This window comes from Centropristis striata, chromosome 9, assembly GCF_030273125.1.
Source record: "Centropristis striata isolate RG_2023a ecotype Rhode Island chromosome 9, C.striata_1.0, whole genome shotgun sequence".
In the NCBI taxonomy this organism is placed as follows: Eukaryota; Metazoa; Chordata; class Actinopteri; order Perciformes; family Serranidae; genus Centropristis; species Centropristis striata.
In genome coordinates, this window is record NC_081525.1 from 24,725,284 (window position 1) to 24,740,474 (window position 15,191).

Below are 15,191 nucleotides of genomic sequence, written 5' to 3' on the forward strand. Positions count from 1 at the left end.
GTTTATAATAATAGTTGTGTGCATGTACAATTTCCCTTTTTCATGAACAAATTTCTGACAAACTCTAAGAAAATGCTTGAATTTGCTCATGTTCTCTAGCCAGTACTGTTCTTCTAAAGAAACATAAACTCACTTTTACTCAAGTAAAGTGTTTAACTACAATTTGGAGGTACTTTCCTGGATTATTTCCAATTTATGCAAATTTTTACTTTGCCTCAACTTAATTTCAGAAGGAATAAGGTTATTCGTCTTTGCAATCAACTTTTTAAAAATAGCTTTAGTTACAGACTAACGACTGAACACCATATGAAGCAGTTAAAATGAGTTTCACCCTACATTAAAGTAGTCTACTGCTTACGTATTAATGCATCACAAATAATGACAGGGGCCATTAGTACATGCCTAATGGATTGTTGGATACTGTGGGTTTTTTTTAATTCAAATATTTTTTAAAAATTCAGGAATTCTTTCTGATAAAGTATTTTTAAGTGGTATTCATTCTTTTCATTTACTAAATTATCTGGATATCTCTATTAGCATACAGCCAGCAAAAATCAGTTTGCCTTTCCTTTTCCAACAATACATGGCAGTCTGCGTAAGAAGCTAATTTCGTTGTATCCTCATGTTTATTCATAGTAAAACATAAATCAAAGGTAAAACTAAATTGATTCAAAAGTTATTGCACCATGGATTTTTTTCCCATTCTCAAACTTTGCCAAATGTGGGTACCTGAATGGATTTGTAACAACTAACACTGCAGGTTGTTACACTGATCATACTCTCCGCCTCCGTTTAAAATTTTCATATGAAAAGAAAGCAGTGCGTCTTCTGATTGAAGACATCTCTTTTATACAGAGTCAGGCATTGAGGTCCCTTTGCAGTCAAGTCTCTGTGGTGCTCAGACTTTGATGTGAGATTATCGGGCCTCAGCTATGGGACAGAAGGTCACCACTCTCTCACTGGCTTGGTGCCTCCCCTTCTTCCCCTGCCGCTCAAACTGATCCAGTCTGCCTCTCAGTCAAATCTGAGTAAAAGAAGTCCCACCTGGCTGTCAGACACACGAGGGTGTCCCACTGCTATTGAGACATCAACCTTTAAATCCTTCTTTTCAATATGGAGGAAGAGGGAGAAATACAAAATGAAGGCCACAGGTTTCACACTCAAAACAGTTTTAATTCTTTTAAATTTATTCTTTTAAAAAAGCATGGATTTGAAATGATACAGTAGTATATAAAAACATTACATAAACACAATTTTAGGTTTTTGTCTTTTCAGCTACTTTTTTTGGTAGCAATCTGACAGTTTTTACCAAAAAAAAAAGTGTCCCCCATACTTTAATTAATGTAAACCCTAACTCCTCTTCCAAGTTTTAAACGTCATAATTTGGAGGGAAAAACCCCCAACAACAATAAAAACACAACTTCATATAGTCTCTGTAGACACGACTGGTTCATGTCAGTCCAGGAAAGACGACAGTCAAATAGTCAGAACACACATCTGACAGTCTCCACCCTGCCACACAAAGTAAAAACATGTTGGACATTTGCAACAAATTATGCACAATGGATCTTGACCTCTTAAGGAATCACAGCTGAGAAGAAGAGACAGGGCTTTCTTTGGACACATGGAGATCAGCTGGCGGCAGCCTGCAGACACACACAAAGTTTCTTCAGAAGTTTTGAATCTTCTAGATCTACTATTATTTGTTGTTCCCCACAGACAATACTAAATAATCTCCTCAGAGGATAGGACGTCACTCTTGAACAGTCAAATGCAGAGAACTGTATTTGCATATGATTGTTTTGAAATGTTGCTGCTCGGCCTGCTTCTGTACTTTATACAACTAACAAACATTTCTTGCCCTTTCCACCTCTGTTGTCTGCTTTCAAGGTGGCTTTGCTCTTAGTCTTTTCAGAGCTGTTCATGAAGTGTTTTGGTCGACTTGTGCAGCTTGGCTACTGCCATCACTTCTGTCTTTGCTGGGTTGCTGACATGAGAACAAATTTGAATGCATAAAAGCACCGTCTTCATCTAGAAAACACAATCATCAATGTTTCAGGTTTAGTAATCTATAAGATGAAAGTGCTACTGGGATGGCTGTGGGATAATACATAATATTTTCTGCATGCAGCGATCAAGTATATGAAATGTGTGTGTTGACATGCTGACGAACCTCTGACACGTGAGAGGTCTTGATCTTCTTCGTCGGGGGGGAAGGAGGGACGTCTGGACCGGACCTTGTCGCAGCCTCAGCCCCCTCTGCAACCAACACCTGAAAATGTAGAGCCAACAGTTATGTGTTCTGTTTCAGTCATTTAGCGATCAATCAACCGGTCAGTGTGTCAGACAGCCTCACCCCTCCAGCTTTCACCAGCTTCCTCCTGAATTCTTTGCTGGGGGTATTGAAGGTGAGGGTCTCACAGCGCAGGTGGTCACCCTCTGGCTTAAGGAAGAGGTTGTACTTGAAACACACTTTTTTCGGCTTCTCCTGCAAGAAACAGTAGAAGTATATTATTAAGATAATCTATGTCCTTTTTTCATTCTTGTGTGACACAAAATTGTCTTTCTGCATTACTGCCCTACATACAGCTCTCGACACTCACATATTTCACAACAAAAGATGAAAGCTGAATGGATAAACTGACACTCTACAAGTCGATAAAACAAACAGACAGTTATCTTATTTTAGGGTACCGACTTCTGCTAAAATTCCTGGAAGAAGTTCAGTTGTAGATAATGGGACAGTTAACAGTGAGAAGAAAGCATGGAAAGAGCAGTTTGTAGGATTTAGGGGGCTCTTTAGGCAGAAATGGAAAAATAATATTCACAACAAGGTTTTAATTTGTGTATCTGAAACTAAAATTGTTTTATGCAGTATACCAGAACATACACTGGCTCTCGGGGTGTTTTTACATTACCTGAAGGCTAGTGTATGTTCTACTACATCGTTGGAAGGTGAGGGAAGGGGTATTCAGTTGATTGCAATCTGAAACCTCACCACTAGTTGCCAGTAAATTGCATTCGTAAATTCGAATGCGATTTACTTTAATCGTAAATTGCATAAATATTTTATCTTCTTAACAGATTTGTCCATGTATGTCACCTTGTTCTTCAAGAAAAATTCAATATGCATGAGGAAGTTTTCGGAGCCCGACCCATTCACTTCGTACGGAGGCTCCCTGAATACTGAGACACAGATGTCTTGATGAAAAAACTGGTAGATGTAACAGTGACATTAAACTGATAATATTATCAGTGCATATATGTATATATATATATATATATATACACACACATACAGACCATTCTGTGGCGGAGACCAACAACCAAAATATGATTACGTATGTCTTTTTTTCCCTCTCTAGGGGATTAAAAAAAAATCATGGTTGGACAGAAGAGCAGCGCTGCTTTGGGGTCTGTAACATTAGCCTATGCACAGAAAACACCACATTCACACCAATAAATAAATGTTTTACAATGAACCGGGCCGATCTCAGAGCTGGCAAGACTCTCCGGTAACGTTAAGGCATATTGAATGGTTGCAGCAAAAAAAAAAATATATATATATATATATACACACACATATAGACATATATATACGCACACACACGTATATATATATAGAAAATGTATTCAGAATTTATCACTCCGTCATACTTCTCTTTGGGTTGGGGTAACTGTCATGCAGGTGGAAGACAACTTTCTCTACCAAGTGCTGGAGGTCCCCAGTCTGTGGCCCTCGGACAAAGGCAGTCCAGTCGTGGGTGAAGTCTTCTGGTGTTTCTTTCTCCCTCAGCTGGGCTATGTGACCCAACTCCAAATTCAACTGAACTTCACACTGAAAGGGGTAGATTAAAGAGAGTAAAATACTGTACTGAATAGGCCAGAGAAAGAAAAAGGAATTTAATGACATCCAATGCCAAACACCATCCTTGAACAGAGACAGGATATCTGGTATCACATGACCAAAATTCCATACTTACGTCATGTAATAACAATAGAGGTATATCAATGACAACTGAGCAAACTTCATCTGCAGTTTCAGACCTTGAAGTGTAGTTGAAATACCAGGACAAAGTACACAAGTGGTTGTGCTACAATTAAACTGCAGGTTCAAACTAAATCACATCCACCCATATATAAATATCTAAAAGTTGCCATTTTTATATATATCTATTTCTTTCTGGTGATTTCTGTTATGGCTAGGGCTGTCCTCAACTTAATAGATTCTGAGTCGACTAACACTCATATGATTTTGTCAACTAATAAATTAGTTTATTTAATTGACAGATCTGTTAAACTGAATTTCCAATAAAGAATCATGCAAAACCACTAGTTTATATCTGTTTACCAGAGATGTTCTTGGAAGTTTCTTGGAAATAATCACTTAGCATGTTAAAATCATAATAAATGACTAATCAACTAAAAAACAACTGTCCACTGAAACCAATTAATCAGCTACCAGAACAAGAGGGTACATCCTCTGTTTTAAGCAATATCCTCTTTGTTGCTGTATAGTAAATGGGGCGACTAAAAAGGATGCTCTTATCTTACCAATAATAGAGACTAGGGTTATGCTAACTATTTTTGGAAAGGAGTCAAGCCCAAGGGCCAGGGGGAGTCCTTAAAAACCCATATAAATCATAGCCTACATTAGGGCTGGGCGATATGGACCAAAAGTCATATTCGGGTATATTTAGGCTGAATATCGATATACAAGATATATATCCTGACATTTTTATTGCAAAGCGAGAGCAAATGTTCAGTCAAAGTCAAAGCCAAATATGACATGTCACAAGAAGTTTTATAGAAACTGTTAATTTAAGTGATCATAAATACTGTATAACAGGATTACCTTTTTTTTTTTTTTTTTTTTTTTTATAAATCAAAGCTCCATAAAGTGCAATAAATAAAAATCTTAAATGAAAATAGCCTATGAAATAAAATAGGCCAGTCTTTTTCTGAAATAAATATATTTATATGAGAAAAGAATAACGAACATTACAAAATAATTAAATATGACAAACCCTAGTCAGGGCATTTTTATATATATTAAAAAATTGAACAATATTGATATATGCGATATGGTCTAATTCCATTTCACATCTAAAAATATATCTATATATTTTTTATATCGATATATCACCCAGCCCTAGCCTACATCCTACAAGGGGATATTAAGAAAATGGTGTGTGTCCTTTTTGTGGGGAGAATAGGGGAGCTGAAATCCTTTGACGAAGAATCAGTTCCTTTTTAGATTTCAGTGTTTCCAAAGTAATTTGCTGTGTTGTTGGCTCTAAAATCTTGGTGTAGATTTCTTTCTGACTATATCTGCTATTTCTTTGTGACTATATGCCACATGAATCTCAGCACAGGCCCAATGGCTTGGTTTCTGGGCCTTGTAGACCAGAAGCCTCCTCTTTTGGAGAAGGATCTGTCCCTTTTGGAGGCTGCAGGAGAGGAGAGACAGCCAGGTAGAGAAGGAGACCTGTTGTCTCCTTGAAGACACAGAGATGAAGAATTGTCTGGAGGATAGTTTTCTAATGAGAAGCAGCTTGACTACTCATCACTCAAAGATCTCAGCATTGGCACAAAGTAACAAAGTGAACTTCCTCAACATTTTTTGACAAAAGAAATTTTGACTCAAGGTTTACTCAAGAGCATTGGCGGTTTTACACAGGGGCCGACAGGGGCCAGTGCCCCTGTAAAATTGCTCGTGGCCCCCGTTGTGGCCCCTGTGCTGAACAGATAATTAATTAATTAATTTCTTACGGCGACATGCGCTGGCTCGAAGACCGGAACTAAAGACATATCGACGGCGCGTTCTCCACGAACTCCTTAAAGCGATACACGCACACTGCCACCTGCAGTTGTAAGACGGATTGCAAACTTTGAACGAGAGTCGACAGCTGCACCCGCCCTGAATGGACAACTGCAAATATTGGAAGGTAAGGAAAACTATCCAATTTAATGGCAGTGTGTTTGTACATATCAGTGTTTTACTGTTTTTGTTCACTTCAATAATAAAATCCGTTTTTTATTGCGCTTAACCACGTCTTGGTCTTGCAATGTTTGTGAATAAGCAAAGCCATTGAAGTCATTAAACATGATGACATGTTCACCAAGTAGCTTTATCTTTCTTAAAATCTTTCTTTCTGTTGCACAGCAATAAGTAACTTATATTGGGGAAATAGGTGAAATAACCGACAGCATTTAGCCTACTTGTTAAATGAAAAACTTGCATAGCCTTGTGAAACGAGAAGGCTACAATCCTCTCCGTTTTCTTTTTAGTAGGCTATTATCATGAAAAGGAGCAGGAAGGACATTACGTCCTTTTTTGCCCCAGTAGGGAAAAAGCCCCATAAAGAGAGTGAGGGAGATGGAGATGAAGGGAGAAGTGAAAGAGCTCAGGAGCAGGTGGAGAGAGAACCAGAGGAGGAGAGAGAGCCAGAGGAGGAGAGACAGACAGAGGTGGAGAGAGAGCCAGAGGAGGAGAGACAGACAGAGGAGGAAAGTGAAAGGCAGTCTGAGAGTCAGGAGGAAGACTATGAGGGACAACCAGATTCACCATGCATGTCAAGTACAGCACCATCAAGTAGGTGTGTGTGTGTGAGAGAGAGAGAGAGAGAGAGAGAGAGAGAGAGAGAGAGAGAGAGAGAGAGAGAGAGAGAGAGAGAGAGAGAGAGAGAGAGAGAGCAGTGTAGACTAGTTAAATTAATAATGATAAATTAATGTTGCACTCTCATATTTACTCATCTTTCTCCAGATATCAGCAAGTGCATGGATGACACTCCAGTGCAGCCACATATAAAGAACTTTCCTAACACATTGATGGGAGACAGGAAGCGCAGTTTCCGAGCCAACTGGTATGAAACACACCCCTTGATGCATTTGTAGATAGGTTCTCAAGGAGCAGTGATGCCGGTAACGCGTTAATTAGTAACACGTTACTCTAATATGACCACTTTTTTCAGTAACGAGTAATCTAACGCGTTTTACTATTTCCAAACCAGTAATCAGATTAAAGTTACTTATCCAAGTCACTGTGTGCGTTACTATTTTTTGTCATTTTCCTTAGTAAAACGATATATTTGCTTTCTTCTTGCGCCTCGGGGAGTGACGTCGATCGGCAGTTTTGCAATCTATTTTGCGGGTAAAAATGGGTTTGGGTGGGTGGATAAAATTGGGCTGTTTTCGGATCAGTTCTGCGGGTTTTTGAAGCCGAAACACGGGCACTTCAGATCCTTTTTCTGCGACCCTCTGTTCAGCAGGCAGCAGTCTCACTCACTCATTCACTCACACACACACTACAGCTCTGGCTGACGTGCCCCCTAAACTCACAACAGACACTCCCACTACCTTCAGGCTACGTTAAGTCAATCAGTAAGGATGACTATATGGCGCTTTATATCCAACACAATCATGATCTAGTCTGTCCTTAGCCTACAAAATAAAGTTTGAGAAATGTCTGCATGGAGCACAGCTGCTTACAGGTGTGCAGCTGACAGGTGTGCAGCTTACAGTGACAGTTTCCTCATTGCTACCTGAGCCACCATCCGATCCTCCTCCTTCAGTTTTTGCCCGTACGCGCCCGGTATCTCATCTCTTTCTCTCTTGCGATTCACACAGCACAGCTGGACAAAGTGGTCTATAACTGCCATTCATATGCAGCAGTCAATATGATCGCTATTGGCAGTCCGGGGTATAAATGCTCAGAGTTTGTTTCATTTTAATATATTATTATATATAAGTTGTAAGCTTCAGAAACCATCAAACACATATATTTAGGAAAAGTCGCCGACTGAGAGACATGTAGTTTTAATGTAAACAAAGTTATTTATAAAAGAAAAACCCAAACGGTCTGTGAGACTGTCTTGGCCGTTCTAGTTCACTGTGTACATGAGAGGTTGTTGTCGGCAGCTGCTGAATGTAACTAATAAAGTAACTTGTAATCTAACTTAGTTACTTTTAAAATCAAGTAATCAGTAAAGTAACTAAGTTACTTTTTAAAGGAGTAATCAGTAATCGGATTACTTTTTCAAGGTAACTGTGGCAACACTGTCAAGGAGTCACAAACGCAGAATCTTGTTGTTGTAGTGTTTCAGCCTACTGTGTTGATACTGTGTGATATAGACCACTGTATGTGAATTTATTTTTTTCTGGTTTCAGAGAGATGATGGTTTCAAGGTTTATTGAGCACACTTTATTTTATGTTTATTCATTCATTCATTCAATGTATTAATGCTCAATGTATTTTGTTTTGGATTTTAAATAAACAAAAAATTTTGAACGCTTAAATATTGCCCTGTTTTCTCCTTATATGTGCCCCCCTGAAAAAACTCTGGCCCCTGCTCGGCCCCCTGGTAATTTTGGTCTAGAACCGCCACTGCTCAAGAGCACAGACTAAAAGCAAATAAACGCTGCAAACTTCAACAGTAACGTTATTTTGTGTGCTTGCTTGCAAAAGCACACTAACTACTATTCACCGTGTCTATTTTTAGTGCCACGGCTGAGCAGCGAGGCACTCATCTTCACTGCAAGCAGTGAGGATGAGTGCCTCGTGCGAAGCACGAGGCATCTCTTATTATTGCTCATTAGTGCCACGGCTGAGCAGCGAGGCACTCATCTTCACTGCAAGCAGTGAGGATGAGTGCCTCGAGCGAAGCTCGAGGCATCTCTTATTATTGCTCATGTTTATTATTATATATTTATTTATTATAGATTATTCTTCCGTAAAAACTTTGGCGCGTAACTAGTCTCACAGCTTTGAGAAATCACAAAAAGTAAAAACGTCAAAAGTTGCGCCCTAATCGGGAATCGTGTGGAATGACTTTTTTTAGCGATCGGCGCGCACGTTTTCGCACAACGTGCACAAACGTGCACTTTTCGGCCCATCCGGAACGCATTGCGCAAACTTTGGGGCCTCACCATTCGCAAACCGTTGCTCGTAAAATTCCAAACCGATTTAGAAAGTTGTAGGGCCTGAATTTAACTCTAGTCCTGTGAAATTTCAAAGCGATTGCACGTATAGTTTTCGCACGAAGTGCGAAAACATTTCCATTTTTCCAAACTAATGGGGAGGGCGTTTTTCCCATGTGTGTGTATTGCGCGGAATGTTCAGACTCTAGAGCGGTGATGTCATCAAGCAGAGTGTAGAGGGAGAGCAGGAATTGTCAAAAAATACATTTGAAAACTGCGCTCCAGGCCGCAAATTTCACTCTACAGTAATAATTTGTACATAGAAATGTAGGAAAATTTGTCTTCTCACTCACAATCCTCTGGTAAAGCTGTCAGAGTTTTAGTTTGGGCGCAGGACACAGAGAAGTGCCACCAAAACGCAACAACTGCCCCATTGAGTCCCATATTAAAAACACACAAGGATTTTTGAAATAATCAGATTTTACCGTTTTTTTAGATTGCTCTAACAAAGCTATTTTTTCATTTTTCTTAAAAAAAAATATATGTAGACGTTCAGGAAGAACTCAGGACGCTCAAAGTGAAGTCGGATCAGTGATAGGTATTATGGTTTTGCCGAAAATGCTTTCTGTTCGAGGCCAGAATTTTCAGTTTGTCCACCTCTGGCTGCTCAGTGTGGCAGAACTGTCTCCACCTTCAGTTAATTTCAGTTGATTGCTCTTCTCTGATTGATCGACTCCACCTGGCCACGTGGTTGCTTAGCTACCAAAGCCTCCCCAACCCCTCCTACTCCCCCCCCCCCCCACTCCTCCAACACAGACATTCTCACTGAACAGATTTGGCGTTCTTTCATTAAACACGAGACCTTATAACTTGACCATAAATTGTCCAATCTGCTTCAAAATTGTCATGCATGATGATGGTTCATCACTTTTCAGTTCTACATAACAATATTTCATAAATTCCCGCCCTTTTTGATTAGCCACGCCCTCTTTCTTAACTGATGAACCGTTGGTCCTAGAAACTTGTATGAGGTGTCAGATTACTCAGCATAGCGTCCCTGTCAAACTGTTGATTGATAACCCCGCCCCTTTTGATTAGCCACGCCCCTTTTACTAACTAATGAACCGTTTGTCCTAGAAACTTGTATGAGGTGTCTGCTAACTCAGGACAGAGCCCCTGTTTTACTGGTGATTGAAGCCACGCCCCCTTTGAGTAGCCACGCCCCTTTTTACTAACTTGTGAACCGTTTGTCCTACAGACTCATATGAGGTGTCTGTGAACTCAGGTCAGAGTCCCTGTGTGACTGGTGATTAAAGCCACGCCCCCTTTGAGTAGCCACGCCCCTTTTTACTAACTACTGAACCGTTTGTCCTACAGACTTGTATGAGGTGTCTGTGAACTCAGGACACAGTCCCGGTTTAACTGCTGGTTTAATCCACGAGAATCATCCGGCAGTAGTCCCGTGGCACTCCAAAATTTCCCTGGAATTTTGTTTCTAGTGTTTATTATTATTATTCTTTATTATAGATTATTCTTCCGTAAAAACTTTGGCGCGTAACTAGTCCCGCAGCTTTGAGAAATCGCGAAAAGTAAAAACGTCAAAAGTTGCGCCCTAATTGGGAATCGTGTGGAATGACTTTTTTTAGCGATCGGCGTGCACGTTTTCGCACAACGTGCACAAACGTGCACTTTTCGGCCCATCCGGAACGCATTGCGCAAACTTTGGGGCCTCACCATTCGCAAACCGTTGCTCGTAAAATTCCGAACCGATTTAGAAAGTTGTAGGGCCTGAATTTAACTCTAGTCCTGTGAAATTTCAAAGCGATTGCACATATAGTTTTCGCACGAAGTGCGAAAACATTTCCATTTTTCCAAACTAATGGGGAGGGCGATTTTCCCATGTGTGTGTATTGCGCGGAATGTTCAGACTCTAGAGCGGTGATGTCATCAAGCAGAGTGGAGAGGGAGAGAAGGAATTGTCAAAAAATAAATTTGAAAACTGCGCTCCAGGCCGCAAATTCCACTCTACAGAAATAATTTATACATAGAAACGGAGGAAAATTTGTCTTCTCACTCACAATCCTCTGGTAAAGCTGTCAGAGTTATAGTTTGGGCGCAGGACACAGAGAAGTGCCACCAAAACGCATCAACTGCCCCATTGAGTCCCATATTAAAAACACGTGAGGATTTTTGAAAAAATCAGATGTAAGAGTTTTTTTAAATCGCTCTAACAAAGCTATTTTTTCATTTTTCTTAAAAAAAAATATATGTAGACGTTCAGGAAGAACTCAGGACGCTCAAAGTGAAGTCAGATTAGTGATAGGTGTTATGGTTTTGCCAAAAATGCTTTCTGTTCGAGGCCAGAATTTTCAGTTTGTCCACCTCTGGCTGCTCACTTTAGCAAAGCATTGTCAGTGACAGTTAGTTTCTGTTGATTGCTCTGCTCTGATTGGTCGACTCCACCTGGCCACGTGGTTGCTTAGCTACCAAAGCTCCCCCCCCCTCCCTCTCCCCTCCTCCAACACAGACATTTTAAGTGAAAACAGTTAACTCTTTTAACTTGACCATACATTGTCCAATCTGCCTCAAACTTGTCATACATGATGATGGCTCATCACTGATTGTCTACATAACAATATTTCATAAATTCCCGCCCTTTTTGATTAGCCATGCCCCCTTTCTTAACTAATGAACCGTTTGTCCTAGAAATTTGTATGAGGTGTCAGATTACTCAGCATAGCGTCCCTGTCTAACTGTTGATTGATAACCCCGCCCCTTTTGATTAGCCACGCCCCTTTTACTAACTAATGAACCGTTTGTCCTAGAAACTTGTATGAGGTGTCTGCTAACTCAGGACAGAGCCCCTGTTTTACTGGTGATTGAAGCCACGCCCCCTTTGAGTAGCCACGCCCCTTTTTACTAACTAGTGAACCGTTTGTCCTACAGCCTTGTATGAGGTGTCTGTGGACTCAGGACAGAGTCCCTGTTTGACTGGTGATTGAAGCCACGCCCCCTTTGAGTAGCCACGCCCCTTTTACTAACTAGTGAACCGTTTGTCCTACAGACTTGTATGAGGTGTCTGTGAACTCAAGACAGGGTCCCTGTTTAACTGCTGATTTAAACCACGAGAATCATCCCGCAGTAGTCCCGTGGCACTCCAAAATTTCCCTGGAATTTTGTTTCTAGTTATTATTATTCTTCCGTTTCTTCCGTGTTGTTTTTCCGTCGACTACTCCTCCCAGAGTTTTGGTCGCACATACACAAAAAAGGTATCAAACCGACCGGCTCGCCCATGACCAGTGTGCTATGACTTTTCTAAGGGTTTCGACAAACGGTTTTCAAATTATTGGGCAAAAACACGTCAAAAAATCCCCCCAATGTAACCCTATGGAGAGTCTAGAGTGGTGATGTAATCAAACAGAGTGTAGAGGGAGAGAACGAATTGTCAAAAAATAAATTTGAAAACTGCGCTCCAGGCCGCAAATTTCACTCTACAGAAATAATTTATACATAGAAACGTAGGAAAATTTGTCCTCTCACTCACAATCCTCTGGTAAAGCTGTCAGAGTTATAGTTTGGGCGTAGGACGCACAGATGCACAAACAAAACACATCAACTGCCTCATTGGCTCCCATATTAAAAATGCAGGAAGATTTCTCCCCAAAATTTTTTTTACAGTTTTTTAAAATCGCTCTAACGAAGCTATTTTTTCATCTTTCTTTAAAAAAAATATATGTAGACGTTCAGGAAGAACTCAGGACGCTCAAAGTGAAGTCGGATCAATGATAGGTATTATGGTTTTGCCAAAAATGCTTTCTGTTCGAGGCCAGAATTTTCAGTTTGTCGACCTCTGTCTGCTCACTGTGATGGAACTGTCAGTTAATTTCAGTTGATTGCTCTGCTCTTATTGGTCGACTCCACCTGGCCACCTGGTTGCTTAGCTACCAAAGCCTCCCCCCTCCCTCCTCCAACACAGACATTTTAACCGATAACTGTCAGTTTACTCTAAGTGAACAGACCTAATAACTTGACCATACATTGTCCAATCTTCCTCAAACTTGCCAAGCATGATGATGGTTCATCACTGACCACTTATACATAATAATGTTTCATAAATTCCCGCCCTTTTTGATTAGCCACGCCCCCTTTCATAACTAATGAACCGTTTGTCCTAGAAACTTATACAAGGTGTCAGATTACTCGGCATGAAGTCCCTGTTTAACTGGTGATTGATAACCCCGCCCCTTTTGATTAGCCACGCCCCCTTTCATAACTAATGAACCGTTTGTCCTAGAGACTTGTATGAGGTGTCTGTGAACTTAGGACAGAGTCCCTGTTTAACTGCTGATTCAAGCCACGCCCCCTTTGAGTGACCACGCCCCCTTTTACTAACTTGTGAACCGTTTGTCCTACAGACTTGTATGAGGTATCTGTGAACTCAGGACAGAGTCACTGTTTGACTGTTGATTTGAGCCACGAGAATGATGGTCCAGAGGCAAGCACACAATCAAAATTTCTTTAGAAATTTTCTAGTTGACAGTAACGCCTGAGGTGGCGTTAAGGAAGATTAGTCAACGTTAGCAAACTCAGCTAACGCTAACGGTGACGGATAAGCATCCTTCTAGCATTAACCCAGAGCCAGACAACTAATATTTTAACCCTTTATTTTACTTTGTAGAAACGCCAACTTAAATGGTAGTGACACGCAGCCACTGTAACGTTACCTGACGGTTCATGTTTCTCGGGCCTCAGTTAGTGATGGGTCGGATCGTCCCGATGCTTCGGAGCGTGTGTCGAGAAATCCCGGAAGTCTTTGGTGGAGCGCGTATCGACGCTTGTGTTGTTTAGGACGAGTGACGTCATTGATGACGTTCGAAGCCTCGGTGGTTCAGGAAATGGTTCGATTACTGGCGGGATTTATGAACCTATAAGTACTGCAATGGAGCCGCTCACACTTTGTGGGTTTGTGTTGGCGATTTGTTGGTTTGTGAGTGACATAGATATATATCTTGTACTACAAATATTCCCATGGAACCTGTGAGAAAGAGAAAGTTTTCCTCCATGTGGGAACACTTTGAGCAGATCTCCCCGAACAAGGTAAATACACTTTCAGTATAATAATAATAATAATAATAATAATCTTATTTTTGTATGCAATGTACTATTTTTTTTTCTTCTTTTAATCCAAGGTGAAGTGTTTGTTGTGTGCCAAGGAATTGGGATACAACAATAACACCTCATCCATGTTGAGGCATTTTCGTGCTTTGCATGAAAACAGTGAGGGGAATGTGGCTGGACCCAGTCCAGGTAAGTCATTTCAAATATCCACTGTATGAACATACTTTTCAATTCCTAACACATCTTATAATCAACTATAATAATGTAATTTACATAACTAATGATATATTTTTAAAATGCAAAACATGTAAAAACATGTCTTCTTTTCTCTCCCAGTGAGCAGAAAGAAGGACCTGGACGATGCCTTGGTGTCAATGATTGTCAAAGACACCCAGCCTTTCAGTATAGTGGAGGACACAGGATTTAGAGAGTTTGTGGCTAAACTAGATCCAACCTACATCCTCCCAACAAGAAAGGTTTGTTTGGTGACATAGATGAAGCATGAGAGTACTATTGAATTCAATGCATTGATTATTATTTTCTTCTTTTAACCTTTCTTTTGACCTTTCCTTTTGGTTGTTAAGGCCATGGTTGAAGAGAGATACCAGCATGAGAAGGAGAAGGCCAAAGCTGAGGTCCAGAAAGTAGCTGCAGTTAGTTTGACAGCAGACATGTGTACATCTATAAACATGGATGCATACTTGGCTGTAACGTGCCATTTTATAGATGAGACAATATAAACAATCACTGAGGCCGCCTCAGTATATATATATATATATATATATTTCATTGATCCTGGCTGAATTTAACCGCTACTTAGTTTCTTAAAAGCAGCGGCGCATAATTCATCATGGAAACATGTTCTGTGATTTTTTTATTTTACAGTACAGTGCAATAACAGTTATTTATAAATAACAATAACGGATAATAGCGGACTTTCGGTCCCTGTAAACACAATAAAGAAATGTATAACTTTCTGAATGGCATAGCAGCGTATTAACTTTACACATAGTACATCATCATCTGATGCATTTATATGAATTAACAATTAATAACTTTGGCGACTGAGACGGCAAATTAGTGGTTTCTCCACTAATTATAATCTTTGTTTAACAATAAACGCAAAGGTGTGTTAAAGCTGCCTCCAATAGCTT

General features: G+C 40.2%; 2 protein-coding genes across 6 annotated transcripts; one reads left to right on the forward strand and one right to left on the reverse strand.

Annotated features, from left to right (window-relative positions):
- Positions 1–1,165: 1,165 nt before the first annotated feature.
- On the reverse strand, positions 1,166–13,765 carry LOC131978407 (protein ENL-like). 5 transcript variants are annotated; one of them, XM_059342048.1, is made up of 6 exons: positions 13,644–13,765; positions 3,658–3,838; positions 3,104–3,186; positions 2,357–2,488; positions 2,174–2,272; positions 1,166–2,031 (listed from the first exon to the last, which is right to left on the reverse strand). In XM_059342048.1, the coding sequence occupies exons 1-6, from the start codon at positions 13,653–13,655 to the stop codon at positions 1,912–1,914; spliced, it is 627 nt and encodes a 208-aa protein (XP_059198031.1). In that variant the 5' UTR covers positions 13,656–13,765; the 3' UTR covers positions 1,166–1,911. The 5 variants fall into 5 exon arrangements, with proteins under 5 accessions (XP_059198031.1, XP_059198029.1, XP_059198032.1 ...); XM_059342046.1 differs by lacking the exon at positions 13,644–13,765 and having other exon boundaries at positions 3,658–6,645; XM_059342049.1 differs by lacking the exon at positions 13,644–13,765 and having other exon boundaries at positions 1,166–1,646; positions 3,658–6,639.
- Positions 13,766–13,888: 123 nt separating this feature from the next.
- Positions 13,889–14,777, forward strand: LOC131977166 (zinc finger BED domain-containing protein 4-like). The gene is made up of 4 exons (XM_059340371.1): positions 13,889–14,016; positions 14,109–14,226; positions 14,374–14,513; positions 14,622–14,777. The coding sequence occupies exons 1-4, from the start codon at positions 13,948–13,950 to the stop codon at positions 14,775–14,777; spliced, it is 483 nt and encodes a 160-aa protein (XP_059196354.1). The 5' UTR covers positions 13,889–13,947.
- The last annotated feature ends 414 nt before the right edge of the window (positions 14,778–15,191 follow it).

Excerpts from the sequence above, each read along its gene's own strand:
- LOC131978407 (XM_059342046.1), bottom strand. The coding sequence starts at position 3,913 with ATGTCATTAAATTCCTTTTTCTTTCTCTGGCCTATTCAGTACAGTATT. Across the intron at positions 3,187-3,657 it reads TTACCCCAACCCAAAGAGAA|TATTCAGGGAGCCTCCGTAC; the intron begins GTATGACGGAGT and ends TCTGTGTCTCAG. Across the intron at positions 2,273-2,356 it reads AGCTGGTGAAAGCTGGAGGG|GTGTTGGTTGCAGAGGGGGC; the intron begins GTGAGGCTGTCT and ends CTACATTTTCAG.
- LOC131977166 (XM_059340371.1), top strand. The coding sequence starts at position 13,948 with ATGGAACCTGTGAGAAAGAGAAAGTTTTCCTCCATGTGGGAACACTTT. Across the intron at positions 14,017-14,108 it reads AGCAGATCTCCCCGAACAAG|GTGAAGTGTTTGTTGTGTGC; the intron begins GTAAATACACTT and ends TTTTAATCCAAG. Across the intron at positions 14,514-14,621 it reads ACATCCTCCCAACAAGAAAG|GCCATGGTTGAAGAGAGATA; the intron begins GTTTGTTTGGTG and ends TTGGTTGTTAAG.